The sequence below is a fragment of the Odocoileus virginianus genome, chromosome 25 (genome assembly GCF_023699985.2).
Source record: "Odocoileus virginianus isolate 20LAN1187 ecotype Illinois chromosome 25, Ovbor_1.2, whole genome shotgun sequence".
Taxonomy (NCBI): domain Eukaryota; kingdom Metazoa; phylum Chordata; class Mammalia; order Artiodactyla; family Cervidae; genus Odocoileus; species Odocoileus virginianus.
This window is the reverse complement of record NC_069698.1, coordinates 49,685,304-49,708,929: the sequence shown is the minus strand read 5'-3', so window position 1 is coordinate 49,708,929 and position 23,626 is coordinate 49,685,304. Positions and strand designations below refer to the sequence as shown.

The 23,626-nt window shown below is 46.9% G+C and overlaps 1 protein-coding gene across 9 annotated transcripts in view; it reads right to left on the bottom strand.

The window, feature by feature from the left end:
* Nucleotides 1-23,626, bottom strand: part of EVA1C (eva-1 homolog C) — a 106,882-nt gene that overhangs the window by 31,813 nt on the left and 51,443 nt on the right. For 6 of the 9 annotated variants that reach the window (XM_070455152.1, XM_070455153.1, XM_070455149.1 and 3 more), the window contains 2 exons: nt 14,362-14,514; nt 1,752-1,895 (listed from right to left, as the gene is read on the bottom strand). In XM_070455152.1, the coding sequence (XP_070311253.1) occupies nt 1,752-1,895; nt 14,362-14,514 (297 nt within the window). Of the gene's footprint in view, nt 1-1,751; nt 1,896-2,406; nt 8,013-14,361; nt 14,515-23,626 lie in introns of those variants that run through there. The other 3 variants (XM_070455155.1, XM_070455150.1, XM_070455151.1) reach the window with 3 other exon arrangements.

The window sequence follows — 23,626 nt, the reverse complement described above, 5'->3', positions numbered from 1 at the left end:
CTGGCAGGGCTGCAGCCCATGGGGTAGCACAGAGTTGGAAGCGATTTAGAATGCACATGTGACTTCTTGAGTTTCTTGAGGAAACTCAACCAGAATAGGTTCCAGGCTACCCAGAGCTGCTTCACATGGGAACCAGTAAAGACTGGAGGGCAAATAAAACCATGCCTCCTGGAACGTGAATGTGGGTGCTATTATTTTGGGAATATATTTCTACAGCTACTTCACTGTACCTATTCCAGCTCTGATATTGCAGAGGACATATTTAGCTCAGGATATAAAAGGCTGGGGTTGCAACAAAATATTATTGAGCTGTAAGAAGGAATGATGTACTGGCACATACTCCAACACAGGCACAAAGAAAGAAGCAAGTCACAGAGAATCACACATTGTCCAATTCCATTCATACAAAATGTCCAGAAGAGATAAATTCATAAGATGGAAAGTGGTAGTTGCTTGGGGTGGGACTGGGGGGTGAGGGGTAGATTGGGAGGTGACTGCTAAAGGGTCCAGGGTTTCTTTGGGAGTTGATGAGACTCTTCTTGAATTTTTAAAAAAGTTCATTTATTTTACTGACTGTGCATATGTGATCTTAGTTCCCTGACCAGGGATCGAACTTCTACCCCTTCAGTAGAAGCTTGGAATCTTAACCACTGGACGGCTAGGGAATTCCCAAGAATGTTCTTAAGTTAATTGCAATGGGAGTTGCACAATTCTGTGACTCTATTGAGACCACTGATTTGTATGATTAAGGGGTGAACTGTATAGTTTGTGATTTATAGCTCAATAAAGCTGGTAAAAAAAAGAAGAAGAAGAAAAGACTAGGGGTATCTGGCAGGGGGAACGAGGTTTCCATGAGCACAAGTATTGGGTTCTTCAGTTGTGACGTTCTTTGCTTTTCCTTTGCTTCTATACTTATTTGAAAAAAAAAAAAAAAAACCCACACCAGTCCATGTGTCAGGATTACAAACCAGAAATCCATGGTACCCTCAGAGGGTAATTAACACTTGATTTTTAAAAGTAGCTTTATAAAATTGGAATCAAGAATTTCATTTTATGATTTGAAGACACTAGGAAAACAAAGTAAGGCTGTCATGTAACATATTTAAAGGCTGTAGGTAAGCATTTGATCTGTTGGCTTAACCCTAGGGATACATTGATAAAATGCCTGTTGGCAGTCCAGAGAATTAGTCATTTTAGAGCCCAAACACAAGACTGGAAGATTAACTAGGAGTCAAGCAATACTCCGTAAACTTACATGACATATCCATAAATTCTAGAGCCTCCTGAAAACTCAGATTAAAATCGTTCTTCTCAGTGACATCCAGTTTATCCCATTTCCTTATTCTTCTCCTTCCCTCCCCTCTTGCTGCCAATCTGATTACTAAAAGCACGTCTCTTTCTTTTTTTTTTTTTTTTTTTTGGCCACGTGGCATGCAGGATCTTAGTTTCCCTACTAGGGATCGAGCCCATGTCCCTTGCAGTGGAAGGGCAGAGTCCTAACCACTGAACCGCAGGGAAGTCCAGCTAAAAGCACTTTTGACCCAAGAAAATTCTATCGCTTATCTGACACAGACGTTATAAGCAAGGGTGAAGGACAGGAGGAAGGCTCATGAGTATGAGGGAAGACAACCCAGTGTCAGGATGTGTTGGGCAGATGCTGCGACTTGTTGCTCCAAACCTCCTTCTGTTCACACGACCACTGCCTCCCCAGGAGGCAGGTCCCAAACAGCTGGCGGAGGGTGTATCCTTACCACACGCGTAGAAGACCGAGAGGTATTTTTTCACTCCTGGCAGACAGGGGCTTCCGAAGTGGTGGTTGTTGACGAGGATTTTGCATCTCTGCTTCCCGTAACATCTCCTGGATAACACGTGCAGAGCCGAGTAAGACAGACAGTCTGAGAGGCAGGAGACATCAAAAACCTTTAGGTTAGAATCCATGTATGGCTTCGGTTATTTTCTGAGCTGGACTTCACAGTTCATGGAGATCAGCTGTGATTACTTGATTATTTTCCATCTCATTAAAAAACCCACAGTGGGCTGAGCACTATACAGGCAGTGCTGGAAGGGCTTGCTTTAATCAGCTTACTCTAATACCCTGCTGTCATCGTCTGAAAATCTATCTCTATATTATATTGTGTTATATAACATGAGAGACTTACTAAAATTTTCTTTTCTCTTTTAGTTTTTATTGGAATATAATTGCCTTATATACTGTGCTAGTTTCTGCTGTTCAACGTGGACCAACTACACATGCACACCCGTCCCCTCCCCCGAGCTTCCCTCTCGCCACCCGGCATCCCAGCCCCCTGGGTCAGCGCCGAGCTCCAGACTGTGCTCGCTGTGCCGCCTGGCAGCCGCCCACTACTGATTTTACACAGAGCGGTGTGCGTCTGGCAGCGCACCTCTTCCGATCCATCGCCCCTCTCGCTTCCCCCCGCTGTGTCCACGCTTCAGTTCTCTGCATCCGTGTCTCTATTTCTGCCCTGCAAATAGGTTCATCTGTACCATGTTTCTAGACTCTGTGTATATGCGTTAATGTGCAATATCTGTTTTCTCTTTTTGACTTTACTCTGTGTGACAGACTCTGGGTGGTCCCACGTCTCTACAAACGAGCCAATCAGAAATCCTTATGCATTTTTGAACAAGGGGCCCTAGATTTGCATTTTACACTGCCTCTGCCCAGTCATGTAACTGGTCTTGCATACACAACAGGCAAAACATGTAGAACACTGAATAAGGATTCTTTCTTTCATTCTTTTAGTTTAGTTATTGGTTACTGCTCTTTGAAACAGTTTAGTTATTGGTTGATTTTGAGAATCCTTCTCTTCTTTGTGAACATAAGCACTATGAGGACAGAGGCTATTTCTATTTTGTTCATCATCTAATTTTTCCGACCTGACCCGCTGTGCAAATCCAATAGCTGATGAATGAATGAATGAAAAATGAACAAGTGGATGAATAAACATGTGGATCACTTTTTCAGGACCCTGGCACAAGGCCTTCACAGTTAAAACATTAACTGAACACGTTTGAAGAGTGAGGCACTGTGCTACATGCAGTCAGAAAAAAACAGCCAAGAGAAGCCCGCCTTGTGTCCACAGGATGTGTGATGGGGCTGAAAGACAAAGCCCACACAGGCGACCTGACGTCTAACAACATGAGACAGAGTGAGTACCAGCAGCGACTGGTTCAGACAGGACGTGATGGGGTCGGAGGAGGGGGAGATTGCTGGGGACCAGAGTGGTCAAGACAGGCTTTCCAGAGGAGGGGGCTTGGTCCTTGCAGAAGGATCATGAACTGGGTACCGGCAGGCCAAGAGAGAAAGGTATAAACACCAAAGTCAGTGAGCCAGAAGCACTTAGCGGGTGTCTAGGGGCTGAGCCTGAGCGGGTGCGGGCAGGGAAGCTGCGGTACGTGACCAGGAAAAGTCAAGGAGAGCAAGATCCAACTTCTTCTGAACGCTGAGCTAGAGACTTTGAACTTTATTCTGCAAGTACCAGGGAGCCTAAGAAACGCCCTGATGCGTGGGTCCTTTGGGGACATGGTTATTGGTTGCCCTGGGAGAGTCAAGGAACCAAAGGCAGGGAGACTGGTTTGGAAGCAATTTTAATCATACACGTTGGGAGGAGTTAAGGGCTTGAAGAGCAGGGAACAGAGGAGAGAATTCTAGAGACCTTGCAAAGTTCAGCTCACTTACAACAAACATTCTGCCGAGGCTGTGTTCTCAGCACTTGTGTGTCTCATGAGATAGGTTGTTTATTACACATCTTATATTTCATAGAAAATATACAGAGAATATGATATATTATTAGTATCATAAGTTGTTTATATAACAGTATGCAGCTAGATAAAGGTGGGGAACCTCACATCTCAGGGAAGTTCCATCTCTCTCTCTTATATTAATACTTTAGAGATCTGTAAGAGTCTAGTTGAAACCAAGAATCTGTGGGAAACACCAGAAAGGTATGAAGACAACGATCTTAAGGAAATGACAATTAAATAAATACATACACATATATAAAACATATGACTTAGATACATTTATTTATATGTGTATATTTTATATTCCCACATATAATAATATATGGAGCATGCTTATATGGACCATATAAACATATATGTATAAATGTGTGTGTATATATATAGATGTGCATATGTATGGCTATATATTACATATTTTTGTTATATATCTTGTTTGGTTTAGTTGCTAAGTCATGTCCAACTCTTTTATTACCCCATGGACTGTAGTCCACCAGGCTCCTCTGTCCGTTGGATTTTCCAGGCAAGAACACTGGAGTGGGTTGCCATTTCCTTCTCCATGTTATATACCTAAAAGTATGTAATATGTATATCTCAACACATAATGAGGAACATTATTATGAAGGCACTTGATCTGAATATCTTCGTAACAGTTTGGGTTTATCTGCCAAGCCCAATCCCACAATGCCTGGTCACTGGAGTGCAGGGCACACAGTAGGCACCCAACAGTGATGTATTAAATGAACGGACTGGTGGACTGGCGTGGACACCAGGAAATGCCAACACCCCACACATCTGGCTTTGGAATGTGTTCTGGGAGGGTGACCCCTGAGTTCGAATCTATGCTGAGAAAAGCTGCCTGGAGGGGCCGCCGGAAGCTGTCATCCTCTTGTTGGCCCCTGGATCAGTTCTACTTGGCAACTTGCATCTGTTTTCTGACTGCTTCTGAATACTTCTGTCTAAAGGATGCATCTTGCTGGACCGAATTTGGTGGGTTTCATGAATGACAGAAAAGTAAACAGAGGAAGTCAGGCAGCCAGTGAGGATGGAGTGAAATGTTTTGAAGCGCCAGAGCATCAAGCATGTCCCTGTGAAGAATAAAGACTAACAGCCTGAAGAATGTTCTGGCAGCCCACCCAGGGCTCAAATCGGACCACGTAAAGTGGGCTTGATAAAGAGACTTTACAAAGGCGTAAATGGGATATGAACACCTCAAAGGACAGTGCAAGGCCCTGAGGCGAGGAACAGCAGAGAGAGGCTACCAGCCCCAAGCCTGAGGGGCCAAGGCAGTGGTTTCCAGAACACAGAGTGGGCTGCCCCATCGGGCGGCCTGCTGCATGGAGCTGGGGTCTGCAGTGGGCACTTATGATGCTCTCAGTGAGTCATGCTGTGTTCCGTCAGCCGCTTTTGTGCCTGGATCTCTCGTTGGATGGGGAGCTCCCGGAGGGCACTGGGGTTTCTCTGCTGTTTGCCCAGCACCTACTATCTGTTCAACTCACTGAGACTCTGTGCTCCTCCCCCATAGCTTGAGGAACATCATTTTTACCGTCTTTCCGTGAGACCTGCGCTAAGCAACTGCAGGAGTCAAAGCCCGCATAAATGTGAACTGTTCTCACCAGGTGTTGCCGAGGGTGAATGAGCTCCCTCGCTGAGCCTGTGTCCTCGCTAGACGGCGACGACACGGACAGCCGTGCTGGTTTACTGGCCGGCAGGACCACTGAGAGATGTTACATTTGGAGGGTTCAATGGCAGCACCCAGTGTTTGTCAGTTACCATTACTGACATCAGGCCACCGCCTTAGATGGGAACGTGGTACTTCCACAAAAGGCCTTTGGGACTTTAGATAATTTATAGTCTAAACTAAATGCCTTCTTTGGTTCTTTCAAGTGAAAACAGGCATATGGAATGATGAAACCCATATACCACAGCTTAATCTGCAAATAAACACACACAAATACTGGAAGGAGAATTACTAAGATTCTCAGGGCGCTATTTTTGGCTGATGAGAAAGAATTTTTCCCCCCTATTGATTTTAAGATACTTTCCAAGTTTTTGTGAGTTTACACTGCTTTGAAATGAAAGCATACAAAATGAACTTTCTTAAAAAGAAAAACAAAATTCGTATCTGGATAGAAGACAGCTTTTCAATATGAGTGTCTCTGGGGTAATTTTTTTCAGAAATGTAAATTTTTCTGCAAATGTAATGATAAATGATCCTTTTGTATACCTCAATTTGCCCCAGAAGCTACGGGAAGTTTATCTAGGAGTAAAGATATATCCTTTGAATTTTCTTCCAGTTTATTTAAAATTTTTTATTGAAGTAGGATTAATTTACAATGTTGTGTTAGTTTCAAGTGTATAGCAAAGTGATTCAGTTATAATATATATTCTTTTTCAGATTCTTTGCCATTATAGGTTATTATAAGATATTGAATATAGTTTCCTGTGCTATACAGTAGGTCCTTGTTGTTTACCTGCTTTATATATAGTAGTGTGTATCTGTTAATCCCAAACCCCTAATTTATCTCTCCTCAGTCCCCTGTAGTTCATTTTTATTACTATTTTTCATTGCTTTGTGAGTGCACAGGATTGATTGTGAATATTTTTGCTGTCTTTAGGAGCCTTATTATTATTTGGACACTTATCAATTGGAAATTTATCTATTATTAGCACATCTATCAATTGGAAAAAACCCTTACATCTCAAGATTGAAAATGAGTTGTATGATTTCTGGACAAGCCACCTATATTGAAAAGAACTAACAAAAGAATTATGAAGTTATTCTTGGAAGTCAAACACCTATTATTGTTTTTTCTGTAAGCTATTATTTTTTTCTGTTTCAAATACATGTTTATAGCTGAAAACTTGAAAACCACAAATACTCCTAAACCAGGAAAATAAAAATCCTCAGTAAATTCCACTAATCAAGAAAAACAATGGTTAACTTTTAAAGAGCATCTTTCTAGTCACTTTTCTATATTAAATGTCTTTCCCCCTCAATGGATCATATATATACGACTCTGTATGCTACTTTTCCTCATTTATTAGCATATTTATGAAAATTTTTAACATAAGCATCATTTTAAAGAGTTGTATAGTTTCTCACTTTATAAATGTACCAGCTCTATTTACAATACCCTATTGGTAGATGTTCCAATGGTTTCCATTGTTTAATGCCATAAAGAATTCTGCATGAAACATCCTTAGAGCTAAATACTTGCACACAAGCATGACGGTTTCTAACTCTTGGAAGTAGATTGCTTTGTCAGAGGGTATTCAAAATATTAACGCTTTTGATAAACACTGCCAAGCCGTTCAGAAGGGTTGTATCAATTCACACTCTTGCCAGAACTGTATGAGAGCCCCAGAAACTTTATATTTTCTTAGGACGCATGCCTGATCATATTTTAAGGCTAACAGAGGAAGGGGGGTAGGGAAGACTCCATTTGTAAGACCACAATCTTCTTGGACCCAGGAGGTCCTGTGACCAGTGTGATTTACAGAGACAGGCTTCTGCACCCATAGTTACCCTGGGAGCAAAATAATTTATACTGGTGAGAGTGGAAGAACCCATGGTGTGTTTTTAGGAAGAGGCCCAAGGCAGTTCAGGTCCTATGTAGCTCTGACCATTTCCTTGTTGACAGTGAGCTCGGAACCATTGGCAGGATTTTTTTTTTTTTTTTAAGTGGTTATTTCCCTCCCAGGTTGATTTTGTTTGCACCTCTCTGCCTGGCAAACTACCCTCCGCCCCAATACATGTGATAACAAGATACTCAACTATTTAATTTTTATATTTTTGGCTACCGTTTCACACTGAAACTGCAGTTAATGGCTCTTTACAACCTGTGTTTATTTAGATAATTAGGCAGGCTGCTCTTACGAGACTGTCTTGGCAGTGGGAGCACTGGCACCTTGATCTTTGGCTGAAAAGTCCAGGCCTGCCCACACTCGGCCTTGGGGTGGCCTTAGTCCAGCCTCTGAGACCCATTGTGTGGTTCTTCTCACTCTCTTATTAAGGAAACAGCACCCCTGGAGCCCACCCAGAAAGTGTAACTGCTAAAGGAAATGACGTGCGATGGTGGACACCCAGCCAAGGGAGCTTTCTGGAAGCCTGCCTTCCCAGGTCTGTGGGAAGGCTTATCCTTTCTTGTGTCAGATGCTGCTCCACTGGGGTTTCTCTGGGACCAGCGCTGATCAATTACTTTCCTATTTTCTTTCAGTTTCTTTTCCAATAGAGGAGCCATAACTTCTTCCTTTAAAAAAAAAAAATCTTGGCTGCACCACGTGACGTGTCGGATCTTAGTTCCCTGACCAGGAATCAAACCTGTGTCCCCTGCATTGGAAGTGCAGAGTCTTAACTACTGAACCTCCAGGGGAATCCCAAGAGGAGCTGTAAGTTCTGAAGGATCTGACTTGCCTGAAGATCTTTCAGAAATGTCTTTGGGTCATCACCTTCAAGAGAGACACCAGAGACACCAGATTGTGTTTAAACCTGTATGACAGTTCAGTTCAGTTCAGTCGCTCAGTCGTGTCTGACCCTCTGTGACCCATGGACTGCAGCACATCAGGCTTGCCTGTCCTTCAGCAACTCCCAGAGTTTACTCAAACTCATGTCCATTGAGTCAGTGATCCCACCCAACCATCTCATCCTCTGTCGTCCCCTTCTCCTCCCGCCTTCAATCTTTCCCAGCATCAGGGTCTTTTCAAATGAGTCAACTCGTCGCATCAGGTGGCCAAAGTACTGGAGTTTCAGCTTCAGCATCAGTCCTTCAATGAATATTCAGGGTTGATGTCCTTTAGGATGGACTGGTTGGATCTCCTTGCAGTCCAAGGGACTCTCAAGACTCTTCTCCAATTTCACAGTCCAAAAGTATCACTTTTGGCAGCTGGCATGGTGATCAGCCTTGCTGCTCTTTCTAATTTTTTTGCTTGAAAGCTGTGATGATCAGCCTTTGTGTTAGTTCCTAGGGCTGCGGCAACAAAGGCCACACACTGGGTGCCTTAAACCATAGAATTTTGTGTCCTCTCAGTTCTGAGGCGGGAAGTTGGTGCTGTCCGGCGGCTCGGCGCCTTCTGAGGCTTCCTCTCTTGCACCTCTCCCTGCGTCCTCATGTCATCTTCCCTCTGTGCGTCCATGTCCCGAGCTCCCCTTCGTGTGAGGACAGCAGTCACACTGGATGTGGGCCCTCCTATATTACTTCAAATTAGTCACCGCTTTAAAGGCCCACCTCCTCACACGGTCACATTCTGAGGGGGTTAGGACGTCGACAAGGGGGCTTTAGGGGGACACAATTCAGCCCATAACGGCCTTCCGGAGGGCCCGCCACAGAATTCACGCCCGTGCGTAGCCTCCTCCCTCGAGGAACCAGCTGCTCTCTGTGACGGCAGACTCTGGAGAGGTGACAGGGGGTGGCTTCCATTTGCTCCGCTGCCGCTCGGGCTCTGGAAGAAGCAGCCGGCTGCCATGCTGCAAAGATGCTCAAGAGACCCAAGTGGGGAGACCAGGGCACCCATCAACAACCAGCACCAACTTGTCCATCGCGTAAGGGAGCCTCCTTGGATGCCCAGCCCTCAGATGACCGCACCCCGAGCCAGTAGCCTGGCTGCAACTCCACGAGGCCTCACGAGACCCTAAGTAAGAACTTCCCAACCAGGCTGCCCTGGAACCCCTGACCCCCAGAAACTGTGAGGTGCTAATCGCTCATTTTTGCTCTTAAGTCATTAAACTTGGGAGTCTTTCATTACAATGCAGTAGCCACTGGGGTGCAGTGGCTGGTAACACCGCAGCGCGCCAGGCTTCCCGTCCTTCACTGGCTCCCAGAGTTTGCTCAAGTTCACATCCACTGAGTCAGTGATGCTACCTAGCTGTCTCATCCTCTTGCCGAGTAACTGAGAGGTAAAGCCTTGCTCCATGCTGCTTCCTGACCGCGTGTGAAGAGCTGCCCTGGGCACCCAGACTCAGCCTGCGGGACTGCCCCAGACTTCAGCTTATATCGCAAGAGGAAAAGCGCACACATCCCCTTGCAGACGCCCACGGTGAGCCCTGACCACTTGGCTCCAGGCAACTATCCTTCCAAGTTCCAGCCAGGTTCCAGGGCCAAAAATAAACAGCGCTTTCTCCTTCTTCAAAGCACTAAGGCTGAGCCACCGTAATAACTGGGAACTGAGAGCAGAGATCTCAGGCCGGCAGCCCGTGGACCGGATGTGGCCTGTAGGCATGTTTTGTTTGGCTCTCACAGTGTTTTAAAAGTTGGAAAACTTTACATTGAAAAAAAAAAATCAGATTTCCAGCATCTCACGAGAGGTTGGAAGCTACGACAACACCAGGCCCACGTACCAAGCCGGCAACCATCCACTTGCTGAGCGCAGTGTGGCTCACCCCACTTAGGAAGGGGGGGTGTTGGAGGTTCTGATTCATTCACGGGGCTCAAGATTCACTCGGGCACCTACTCTGTGCCAGGCCCTGCTCTGCTGGCTGGGAATCCTCATGGCACAGACACGTCACCTCTGCAGTGCTGGCCTTCTCCTGGGCAGAGAGACCAGGCACCTAAGTCACTCCGGACTGGGGAGACCATCAGACGAGGACAGCTCAAGGCGGAGACCGGGACGAGGTGCCACGCTGGCAGGGTGCCTGGGAAGATCTCTGAGATGATGTCCGAGTGGATTCCCGAGCGATGAAACGAAGCTGGCCACGCAAAGATGTGGGCTAAGAACATCCCAGCCCAAAGGCAGAGCATGTGCAAAGGCCCGACAGTGTGAATGAGTGAGCAGAGCTCCAGAGGCAGAGAAGGAAGGAGAGAGGGAGGCGGGACCACGACTGGGGATGGGATTCATTCTACTTGCAGAAGACAGAGTGGGGGGCTTCAAGTGGGATGGGGGCTGTGATCTGAGTTGCCTTAGATAAACTCCCTCCGACTGCTAAGCAAAGAAGCGGCTAAGGGAGGGAACGGAATCAAGGAGACGGGAGGAGGCCCAGATAGTCTAGATGAGAGAAGTCCAGAGCGGGCTGGGAGCAAACGGGCTGGATTTGGGATCCTGAGTGCAGGGAGTGCCCACAAGACTTTCAGACGCAGCAGAAGGGGGCTGGGGGTCAAAAGAGGGAGTCCAGCTTTCTAAAGTGGGGGACATTAAAGTGTGCTTACACCAGATGGGAAACTGACGATCCTGTAGGACAAACATGCCAAGTGTGGTTTAGAGCCTTCATGGACAGTTTACCTGCACCGAGGAGTAGAGAATTTCTTAGCGTTCAGTAAGATTAAGAAAACTCGTTGGCACTGGCAGCCAAGGTTTCCTGGCGCCGCACACACGTACAGTTCCGCCCTGCAGTGCTGACCCGAAAGGTGAGAACCGAGTTGAGACCTCCACAGAGAGCTGGGGGACAAGATGAATGGCCACCTCCAGCCTGGACGGGAGAAGGTTTTGGGGGAGAACGGATACATGTGTATGTATGACTGAGTCCCTCTGCTCTTCCCCTGAGACTACCACAACACTGTTGATTGGCTATACCCTAATACAAAAAGATTTTACTGCTAAGAAAACAATCAATGGGCATTTGAGATGGTGAGTGGGTGGGGACCCAAGATGGTGAGATGAATGGGCACTCTCAAGGACCCTTTCATTTTTGCCTGGACCCATTTACACTGCAGAGCCTGGGGCCTGTGGGTCTCTGACACTGGGTGTTGGGTCATGAATGCAGTTGTGGGGCAGGGAGGGAGGTGGGGGAAGAGGGCAGGGGTTTCGCCGTGTGACTCAGCCAGGGCTTCAAGCTTTTAAAACTGACCAGCCAAGCAAAGGGCTCAATGTCCCATTCACAGACTTTTCCCGAGTCAACAAGGCTTATTCATGACTGACTCGAGGATTCCTTGAACTCTCCATGGGAACCTGTCTTTGAGCCACGGTGTCTGCTAATGTTTTCCTTGGCTGATGACTTATCGCTTTAACCCTAACTCCTGAATCCAACTTCCCAGGAATGTAAGGCAGCATCTTCCAGAACATCAGTCATTCAGCCTGCATGTGGATCTACCAACTTCTGCTCAGAAGAACCCCTAATTAATATTAAGTGACCCGACAGCGAGGTTAAGCAGTGTAATACCTTTCTGTAGATAGAGGTCAGGTCATCCGGGTGCCTTGTTCAGCTAAGCAAACCAGAGGACATAGGGAGCCCCTGGGGCACATGCCAGGGGTCAGAGATCAGACTGGCCCTTTAGAAGGCTGCCTCTGGCCACCCTGGGGGGAAAGCCATGTCTAGGGACAGGGGGCCTCCTGAGATGACCAGGCAACGGTCCCTTGATCTAACACAGCAGCAGGAACAAAGGGAGGACCGGGTAGAGACATGAACGCGTGCAGATGTTATATGAGAGGGAAACTGGAGTTTCCAAACTCACAGGTCGCCTTCCGGGGCCCCGGGCATGGACAGACAGGGGGAGCCACCCCGTGAGTGTGTCTCTACCCATGTGGCAGCCAAGCCTGTTAAGATGTGGGGCTAATTAAGAGAGGCTGGATGCCCACTTCAGGCTGCTTCTGCTGTCTGCTGGGCTGCCCTTCAGACACCCTCCACCCTCCCGACCAAGGGCCTTCCTTCCCTGAATGCTGGGCGAGGGGCCTCGGAGACCTGGGACACGTGTTCCTTGTGAACTGCTGTTTGGTTCTCTCTCTAGTCTTGCCTGAGAGTCTGCCTGTGTGGCTAGGTCACTTTCTTTTTAAAATTAATGTTTCATTCCACACGTGATCCAGGGATCCGCTGCAACAATATAACACAATAAGAAGCTCATTTGAAATTTGATGAGTGAAGTGCACTTTTTTTGCTGTTTCACAATCGAGTCTGTTCTCCCTGGTAACACAGCAGGTCTAGGCGAGGTTGTTTCACCACCGCAGATTGGGGACTGGGATCGTTAACTTCGTGTGTCATTTCGGCCAGACTACAGTGCCCAGGGGTTTGGTCAGACACCAGTCTAGATGTTGTTTTGAAGGCATTTTAAAGATATGGCTAACATTAGACATAGAGAATGAACTTATGATTATCACAGGAGTAAACAGGTGGGATAGATTGGGAATTTGGAGTTAACAGATACATTACATCTAAAATAGATAAACAACAAGGACCTACTGTATAGCACAAGGAATTAAATTCAATATCTTGTAATAGCCTACACTGGGAAAGAATCTGTAAAAGGTGGCAAAAGGTAAAGAATCCACCTGCCAATGCAGGAGATGCAAGAGACGCAGATTTGATCCTTGGGTGGGGAGATCCCCTGGAGGAGGACTGGCAACCCACTCTGGTATTCTTGCCTGGAGAATCCCATGGACAGAGGAGCCCTGTGGGCTGTGGCCCGTGGGGTCTGAGAGTCAGACACGACCGAGTGAGCACACATGTCTATAAAACTGAATCACTTTGCTGTACACACCTGAATCATTGTAAATCACCTGCATTTAAATTTTAAAAAGATACGACTAACATTAAATCAGCAAACTTTGAGTAAAGCAGGTCACCCTCCATAACTTGAGTGGACCTCAACTGATCCATGGAAGGCTTCAAGTGCAAAGACAGGTCATCTGAAAAAGCTTTTCTCCAGGCTGAAATACAAAACTCTACCAGTATTTCCAGTCTGCTGTTCTGTGGAATTCAGACTCAAGACTGAACATCAACTCTTACCTGCATTTTCAGACCACTAACCTGCCCTACAGATTCAAACTTGCCAGGCCCCACAACTGCATGAGTCAATTCTTTAAAAGCAGTCTATCTGTCTATCACCTACTGACTCTGTTTCTCTGGAGAGCCCTAATAGTAGCAGAAGGTGACTTTGAAGGGTGGAATGTTTCCCTGGTGGCTCAGATGGTAAAGAATCTTCCTGCAAGCAGGAGACCTGGGTTTGATCCCTGGGTCGGGAAGATCCACTGGAGGAGGGCATGGCAACCCACTCCAATATTCTTGCCTGGAGAATCCCATGGACAGAGGACACTGGTGGGCTACAGTCCATGGGATTGCAAAGAGTTGGACACAGTTGAGCGACTAACCCCTTCACCTTCACTTGAAGGATGGGCCTTTCAGACGTGTCTTAGCTCCACACTGCAGATTTCTCAGAATGACTCGTTGAGATCTTCTTCAGCCTGCGGGCTCAGAACCTTCCCCTGGCTCTTCTCTCCACTTGGACACCTTCCCCAAGGTCTGCAGGCTCTCCTCGCATCTCTGCCCAGCACGCCATCACCCGTTTACCCTGTGCCTCCCTGCAGCACCCCACCTGCCAGCCTGCCCTCTCTTTTCCTCACCGGCTTGTGCCCTTAATGCTTATCAGCACCTGAAATGTGAGGTATGAGCTCGTACATCATCTGCTTTCACATCGCGTCCTTGTCCACCATGGGAAGGTCAGCTCCAGGTAGGTTGTCGGTCACTAACGACTCTCCCAAGCCTGGGATGGGCCTTGCATACAGCAGGCACTCAATAATGACACTGCCAGACGGATTATGCAATGGGTTGGGGGCAGAAGGAGGCAGACCCTGGTGAGGGGTTCCCCTCACCCTTGACTTTCCCTCTGGCCAGGGTACTAGCCAGTGGAGACCGGAGCCCCAGGCTCCTCCTTGATAGCACCCACATAAGACACCTACCAAAGGGGGGGAGCCACCCGGCTTCCGAGGAGCAGACGTCCCTCTCCTGGGTCCTCCTGCCGTAGGTCGCAGAGTAGATGTTGAGGAACTTGGACTCGTGGCAGTGCAGTTTCAGCTCGTGGTCTTCACACACGGTTTTGTTTTTTAATTCATCTGAAGCAGAAACCAAAATCAGCGGCACCATCAGCTTCCCCAGAAGGACTCCATGAGCATCGCCCGCATCCCGGGCAGCTCCCAATCCCCCGCGGGGCTGCACCCCCAGAAGGGGACAGACGGCATGGCCCTGCCTGCCAGGGGCTCTCTGACCCTGCGATCCTTCTGCGGGGGCAGCAATGAGTGGACCAGGGCAGAGACCCAGGGATGACACTGAGGCCCAAACAGAGGAGGAGGGACGTCGGGGTGGGAGGGCAGGGCGCGCTGGGCCAGCCCTAGGACAAGCCTGGCCACGGAGGGACTTCACTCTCCCTCCCCACCTGAACACACAGGTTCCTTGATTCCAGGGAGCCTTTTCTCAAAGGTCATCTCGGGACGCACACAGCTGCATGCTTAGTCCCCCAGTCACGCCTGACTCTTTGTGGCCCTTGGACTGTAGCCCACCAGGCTCCTCTGTCCTGGGATTTGCCAGGCAAGAACACTGGAGGGGGTTGCCGTTTCCTCCTCCAGGGATCTTCCTGGCCCAGGAATTGAACCCACATCTCTTGAGTCCCGGAGGGTTCTTTACCATTAGTGTCATCTGGGAAGCCCCCACACAGGTAAAGACCAAGAATAATCTCAGAGGGAGTCCAGCGAAACCTTACCACCCAACTTCACAACATTCTCATGTCCCATTGGTGTATCTACCCAGAGACAGAGAAACTATGCACAAGCAAAATATTTCCTTTTCCAGGAAAGGAACAAAAAACAAGGCACCATGTCTGTGAACAATTCCTCCTGGAAACACAAGGTCCTATTACACAGCATAGGGAACTACATCCGACAGTGTGTGATAAACCCTAACGGAAAAGAAGATAAAAAAAGAATCCCTCTTTGGAGGTGTGAAGAGCTGGTTCCAAGTTTGGCAGTTCTGGAACAATGGGCCCTCGGGCTGGTGTAGGTCCCAGGAGAGGAAGATTCCAGCTCATGGTTAGTCCTCAAAGAATTTGCCAAAAGTTTATTTGTTTAATCTGAGTACCACAGTGAAATTCTCTTTGCAACATTATACAGAGGTGACATTATAAATGCACCCTGGAGAAAATAGAGTTTATTGTTTTTTTTAATGGACTGTACCAAAAAAAAAAAATTCAATTAATTTAAATTTTTACTAATGAATGGACTTTTTAAAGTAGTAGTATTTTTAAAGCAATAATAGTATTTAAAATAATATTAAATACTACTACTATTATTATAATAGTAGTATTAAAAATAATAACACCACAGACACAAAAGACTACCTAATATGTGATTCCATTTCTGTGAAATATCCAGTAAAGGCAAACCTCCAGAGACAGAATGAAGGTTGGTGGTTTTCTGAGGCTGAGGGTTGGGGACAGGAAGTGACAATGACAAGTGGACACGGAAGTATTTTGAGACGATGGAAATGTTCTGTAGCTGGTCTGATGTCGTGGTTGCACAACTCAGTACAGTTACTAAAAATAGTTGAGCTAGACACTTAAAACAAGTGAGTGCTATGCTGTGTAAGTTATACCTCAGCAAAGACATTTCTGCCTTATTTTTATTTATTTGGCTGCGCTGGGTCTTAGTTGCGGGATCTTCTGTCTTCGTTGGCATGTGGGATCTTTAGTTGCAACATGCAAACTCTTAGCTGTGGCATATGGGATCTAGTTCCCTGACCAGGAATTGAACCCCAGGCCGCCTGCATTGAGAGTGTGGAGTCTCAGCCACTGGACCACTAGGGAAGTCCCAACGAAGATATTTTTAAAATAACAATCGCTAATATTTACTGAGCCCTTTCTCTGAACTTGGGCCTTGTTCTAGGATCTTGGTATGTCTCAGTGAATTTAATCATCAAAACAGCCCTTCTGTGAACCACCTCTTATCCTTTGCATGTTATGTTTTGGATTTTTAGAAAATCGTTTGTAGGAAGGATTCATAGATGCTGGATGCTAACTTTTGAACTTTTGTCTCTTACATGTGATAAATATCTTTTCCTAGCCTCCCACTTATTTTGGACTCTGCAAAATAAAAGCAAAGGAAAACCTAAAGGGGACCAAGGCTACTTCTTTGCATGTGTGGTTCTCTCCCCCCCACCCAAATGTTTTTATAAGAAAAACCATGAAAAAATGCTAGCCCCACTCTGTCACTCCAATCCTAGTTTTTTTCTACTTTGAAATGGCAACCAGGGGCACACCTTAACGCCAGACAGGCACTGGTGTCACTAGCAAACAAGAGCTAAATTCCAGGATGGGGAGGAGGAACAAGGAAAGCTAGTCCACACCTCCCATCACCCCCACACCCATCATTTTATTTCTCTCTCCCACTCATGTTTTTATTCCACTTTTTTTCCCTGGATTGGAGGTGCAGGCTGATCCCTCAAATCAAAATTTTCCAGTTGTCGTCTGAGGCCCATCATGAAATCAATTTAATGAGTCATGATTAGAAATTTTAAAAAAAAGAATAGTTCAGAAAACTTCAAAGTGCATCATATAAAGTAAAGATAAACACTATTTAATAAAGGATTCCTTTTAGTTGTGTGTGGTTATGTTGGGCCAAGAGGCAAAATGTTTTTCTTACTCTGGGTTGTGATCAAACCATTCTGAAATTCCCTGAAGGAGAAGGCATGAGCAGTAAACATCAGGGCAAAGGTGGCCAGCGGGACCTTCATATCCCGGAATTACCGATGCTTAAGTCCCAATCTTAAAACACGAAAGAAAATAATTTCCTAATAGAAATTCCACCTTTCGGTAACTTGTAAAGCCCCATGCCTAAAAACACAGAAGGAGCAGTGAGGCCAAGCTTTTGAAGTGCTTGAAGGAAAAATTTTAGTATCTCAAGATTACCATCAGCTCCGGTGCTAGAAAACTTGGGCAATGGTTCCTTAGAACATGTTGATGGGAAGATTCATGAATGAGAGATGTAGAGCAGAAAGCAAGTTACAGATGTTCCCAGAACCCTTATCCTGTCTAGGATTTGCGCATACCTGCAAGGACCCATCAGAGGAGGAAAAAGTCAAATGATGACTAAGCAAATGTTTCGGAAGCCCTTTACCCAACACTAAAATCTTAATAAAGCAGTTTAAACTTAGAGCCAAGAAAAGTTCTGTTTTCTTTTTCTTAATAAAAAGAACATGGAGTCTGACCTTGACATTGGAAGGTTTGATTTCGGTGAGTCATATCCGCACTGCTATGAGTTCTTCAGAGATTTTGATGAGCAAACACTAAATCCCACCAACACCAAAATACTGCCTGACTTCAAAGGTCCAGTGTGAGAGACAGCCTTTGATGCAGAACAGAGGGCTTGGGTAGACACACCAAATGAGTCCAAGCACCCTTCTAACTAGAAGAATACCAAAAATGCTAAGAATGCCCTCCATTGGCAGAGCTCACCAAAAAAGGAGGAGGGAGAAGCCAGGACGAAAACCAAGCCTTATCTCAGTATTCCGGAAATTTTTGAACAGGAATGGTTTCTTTCTTCTTTATCAGAACTTTTTAAAATTAGAAGAGCTTTTTAAAGGCATATCATGAAATGCATTTGGTGGTGGTGGTGGTTTAGTTGCTAAGTCATGCCCGACTCCTGTGGTCCCATGGAGTGCAGTATTTAGTAGTCCCCATCTGCCTGGTTTTTAAGATCCATAGATTAAAGGTACCAGCCTCGGTATAAGCCAAAATCTCACCCAGAGTAACGCAACACCCCCATGTAAGGCCTCCAGTGGTTTCTGTCCCCAGATTACGGGCAAATCCCTTCCTGGAATGGAGGGACCTGTGCGTGTCATGTTACATGCTTGGGGTTACCACTGTATGCTGCTGAGTCTCTTGGTTCCTTGGGAATGTATTAATTCACTGTCATCGAAGAGTGACATTTCTGGGTTCTAAAAACAAAGGTACTAGTAACATAATTGCTGCTTTTCTTGGAGAACTAGAACTTGTGTCAGAGGTGAGTCAGAGTGCTCAACGGTATCAGAAGAGAAAAGGCGTGGGCAGCCTCTGCAGAAATGTATTGCCAACATCCGTGTGGGTTTGGGTGCTTTACCCAGGAGCCTGGGTGGAGTTACAACCACCCAGGTTTAAAGGTGGCACATTCTCCCTCCTAATTAGAGGTCGACGTGCGCGATTCATTCCTCTTTAACACGGATCTGCACATCCGCTGATCTGCACATCAGAGTGGCCTTTCAGAGACGGGCAGTGGGAGTGATGAATCCGAGCAGGACCCTGTGGGACTCCTGGGCATGGAAGTCTTTCTGGCCCCTGTTCCTTGTTTGGAGGGAATAGACTCCAGCCTCCATGATATTCCCTGAACTGCAAAGGGCAGATCAGAACAGTTGCCGATCAGAGAAGAGAGGAAATGCGGAAACTAGAGGAGTAGCCAAGAAACAACAGGTCCTGGGCAGGTCCTGGTTTCTTCTCCGGGGATACACATAGCAATATCTTTGAGCTCTTTACAGAACTAAAATCCACAATGAATGGAAGGTGTTCAGCTCAGTTCAGTTGCTCAGTTGTGTCCGACTCTTTGCGACCACATGGACTGCAGCACGCCAGGCCTCCCTGTTCATCACCAACTCTCAGAGTTTACTCAAACTCATGTCCATGGAGTCAGTGATGCCATCCAACCATCTCATCCTCTGTCGTCCCCTTCTCCTCCCGCCTTCAATCTTTCCCAGCATCAGGGTCTTTTCCAATCAGTCAGTTCTTCGTATCAGGTGGCCAAAGGATTGGAGTTTCAGCTGCAACATCAGTCCTTCCAATGAATATTCAGGGTTGATGTCCTTTAGGATGGACTGGTAGATCTCCTTGCAGTCCAAGGGACTCTTAAGACTCTTCTCCAACACCACAGTTCAAAAGCATCAATCCTTCGGAGCTTTTGGAAGGTGTTAGCATTCTTCATTCAGAGACCACCATCTGAGGCCCGATTAAAGGAGTGCAGGCCCTGCACACACCCTAACCTTATCAGCAAGCCCCCCTGAACCACTGCTATGAAACGCCTCACCAGACCCCCACGGGTTGGGACTTGCAGTTTTTTGAGGCAGCAGCGTGCTGTGTCCCCCTTTCCCTGGCAAAGCGGTAAAGCCATCCTTTTTCTACTTCACTCAGAACTCTGCCTCTGAGATTCAATTCAGCACCAGTGCACAGAAGCCAAGCTTTCAGCATTGGCGCTTTGCCCTGATGGCAATATGTTATTATTGACATTATTTACAGCTGCCAATGCATGACAACATTAACGTCAAGACAACTATTTAGCCTCTTTCATTGTGTTTTTAGGGGCTTCTCCTGGAGAAGGAAATGGCAACCCACTCCAGTATTCTTGCCTGGAGAATCCCATGGGCAGAGGAGCCTGGCATGCTAGTCTATAGTGTCACAGAGTCAGACACAACTGAAGCGAATGACTACACACACACACATTGTGTTTTTAAGTCCTCAACAGACAATGCACTCCGCTCTTACCTGGGGCAGAGCACACACACACCCCCACCCCAACCACTGGTATGTCACTGCCTTGCAGTCATTCATATCTTTAGCAAGAATTTCTTAAGGACTTCCCTGGTGGTCCAGTGGTTAAGAATCTGCCTGCCAATGCAGGAGACATGAGTTTGATCCCTGGTCCAGGAAGATTCCACACCATGGGGCAACTAAATCCACGCACCAGAACTATGGTGCCCATGCTTCACAGCCTGAGAGCTTCAACCGCTGATGCTCTGGATCCCATGCTCTGCACAAGAGACGGCACTGCAGTGCGAAGCCCACTCACCTAGAGAGTGGTCCCTCTCACCGCAACCAGAGAAAGCCCCCACACCACAATGAAGACCCAGTGCAGTCAACAATAAAATAAACAAATAAATTTTAAAAATTTAAAAGACTTACTTTAATCTGCCACTTGGGGATAATAGCTACCAGTGCCTGAATTCAACTCCCTGACAGGTCCTAAGCATTTTACACACAGAACTATATTTTTATTCTTTGCAGCAGCCCTGCATAGAAAGTGTATTGTGTGTTATCTTTATTTTATAATTGAGTTATGGAGGCTCAGAACATTTCCCTCCACTGCCTAAGATCACACGGCAGCTCCACAGCAGACAAGAACATGAACCCTAAATTCAAAGACTTGCTGAAGCCAAAAATTCTCCAAAGGGATGAGATTTAAGGATGAGGTAAAGCATGGCACACAATCAAGGAAAGAAGATTCTAGTGAGGACTGCTGATAAAATACTCTCCAAAAAAAAAAAAAAATACGTGAATGTGCCCTGATTTGTAGCCTCAGCCAAGTTCCCTGGTGTAAATACTTCCATCAAGGCAGGTGACACTGCACACAGGTAAGGCTGGGCAGACAGGGGTAAATTGGCTCCCATGGTAAAAATGGCTCCATGCGCCCTGGGTTCAGCGGTGGGGCCTTTGGACAATCAAGAGTGTTATGCAGGGACTGGAACTGGGGCCATGGGGAAGAACCTCTGGAGGTGAGAGTGTTGCAGAAAAAGAGGGAGGAGGGTGTGGGAACAATCTCACTTCCACCACTATTTCATAACAGCCCACAGGAACTACCAGAAAACTTCAGTGCCCTAGGTCACCAATGTCCATCCAGGTCACATAAGATGCTCTGGTCTGAATCTCTGTCCCCCTAAAATTCACTTGCTGAAATCCTAATGCCCATGTGATTAGGAGGCGGGATTAGACATCAGAAGGTGGGGCCTTTGGAAGGTGCTTAGATCATGAAGCACCTAAGCTTCATGGGTGCACCCCTCATGAATGGGGTTAGTGCCCTTACATATGGGACCCCAGAGAGATTCCCTGCCTTTCTGCCAAGTGTGGTTAGAGTAAAAAGGACAGCTGTCTATGAGAAGCAGGCTGTCAGAAGATACCAAGTCTGCACCTTGATCCTGGCCTTCCCAGCACCCAGAATTGAGAGGAAGAAATTTCTGTTGATTGTAAGCCACCTCATTGATGGCATTTTGTGATAGCAACTCAGATAGACTAAGACACAGGGCTCGCCCCTCTAGTCTGTTACACATGAGGCAGCCAGAGGGGGCTTTACAACCCCATCGAGGGCCCTCCCTGCTTAAATGCTGCCCTACGGGAAGACTCCACCTCCTTCCCTGGCCCTCAGGGCCCTGAATCCAGCTCCAGCTCTCTGTTTGGTGCTCCTTTTTGCCCCCTCCAGGCCCCTGCACCTCCAGCCACAGGCTTCTCTAAGGAGTGAGCTTCCTGTGCCCTGACCTGACCCCGGGAGTTCCTCATCACTTGCTGGGAAAGTCTTCCCTGAACTGAGGTCAATCAATTCCTCCTTTGAGCTTCTTGCACAGTATCAAGGGCACAGGGGTCTTCTTTAGATATGTTTTTAAGAGAGGGTCTTTCTGGGGAAAGGAGATATTTGGCCTAGAATCTAAGACATAAGCAAGTATGTAAAGATCTCAATAAATGTTTTCTGGATCAAGGGACAATAGAAATCACCCAAGACAGAACAACCATCCAGGAATCCTCTGCCAGATGTGAGTTCTCTTCATAAGCAAGACCTGGCCCACACCTGTGCACAGAAGTTAGTCAGTAAGGGTCTGATGAAGTGAAATTAGCAGACAGACCTCACTGCCCACTGTAGAAAAACGCTGTGACCCAGCACTAGCTTTTCTGGGGTCCTGCTGATTTCACAAGGGCCTTTTCACTTCTTTTAGACGTTGGTCCCGCCCAGCTTTTTATCATAAGCAATTTTCCAGCAGATAGAAAATGTCAGAGAGTATCACAACAAATCGGCACAAGGGGAAAAGAAGGAGAAGCTTAGGCAGACAAGGTGTGGCCAAGGGTGTCGTCTTTTTTGCGTGAGGGTGGCTCTTTTTTTGTTTTTTTTGGCTGTGCTGGGACTTTGTTAGGGCATGAGGGATCTTTAGCTGCCGCATGTGGGATCTAGTTCCCGGACCAGGGATTGAACCCAGGCCCCCTGCATTGGGAACACGGAGTCTTAACCACCAGGCCACCAGGGAAGCCCCTGGTGTGGTCATTTCTGAGATCAGGGGCCTCTAAGAGCGTGGGAATCTAGAAGTGAATTTCCTGAGTCTACTGAGTGGGGGAGGAGTTGGTGAGAATCCCTGGGGGCGGCGAGGGTAGACTGTTCTGCAAAGTTTGGGCCTACTTGTGGGAGTTTGATTGTGTGTACTTGTGAGTGAGTGTGTGGCTACATGAGTGACAATGCGTATGTGTATAATATGGGTGTGACGGTATGCATGTGTGAGAGTCCAGGTGTATGCATTCTGAGTGACAGTGGGTGGGTGTACATGTGAGTGTGAGTCTGAGTGTGTGCTTGGATGAATTACTGCATTGTGGTGGCAGTGCAGAATTTTACAAAATTTCATCCCCCCCCCCACCCCCGGCCGTTGGCTAAATGTTGCTAGCACACTGCTGTCTTTCCAACCAGGAACCTGTAATTACCTGCGCTTCTCTCAGGCTCTCCACACCTGGAGGTGGGACCTCCTCACGGAACAGCAATTATTTGGGGACTGCAACAGGTTAACCACAAAACTGGTGTGCGTTAGAAAGGGGGGAAGTCAGTGGAGAAAACTGCAAGAATCAGCATGGAAGAGGTTGGAGACTTCCCTGGATATCCAGTGGTTAACACTCCAAGCTCCCACTGCAGGGGGTGCAGGATTGATCCCTGGTTGGGGAACTGAGATCTCACATGCTGCACAGAATGGCAGGAAAAAAAAAAAAAAGGAATAGAAAAGGTTGCTCCCACCAAGTCCTCTTCTTTTTTTAGGAAAGATGCTGCTTCAGGATTACCCGCTGAAGACGAAAGTGGGAAGAAGCAAGCTTGTAAAGATCTGTCATCATGGGCTCAGGCGGCAGTGGTGCCATCGGCCACCCCAGAAGAACAAGCCGCCCTGCGGCTGAGGGATTGGGGGGGACCTCACAACAAGCCCTCCTCTGAAACAGAGAGCCAACTTCCCATACTTGGGAAAAGCAATTGCAGTCTCTTGTCACCCGGTACCTTTAGCGTCAGCACCACCGAATTTTACATACTCGGAAGGATTTCTAAAAACACTCAGAGGTGGGCTCCCCTAGTGGTCCAGTGGCTAAGAATCTGGCTGCCAAGCAGGGAACACGGGTTTGATCCCTGGTCTGGGAGGATCCCACAT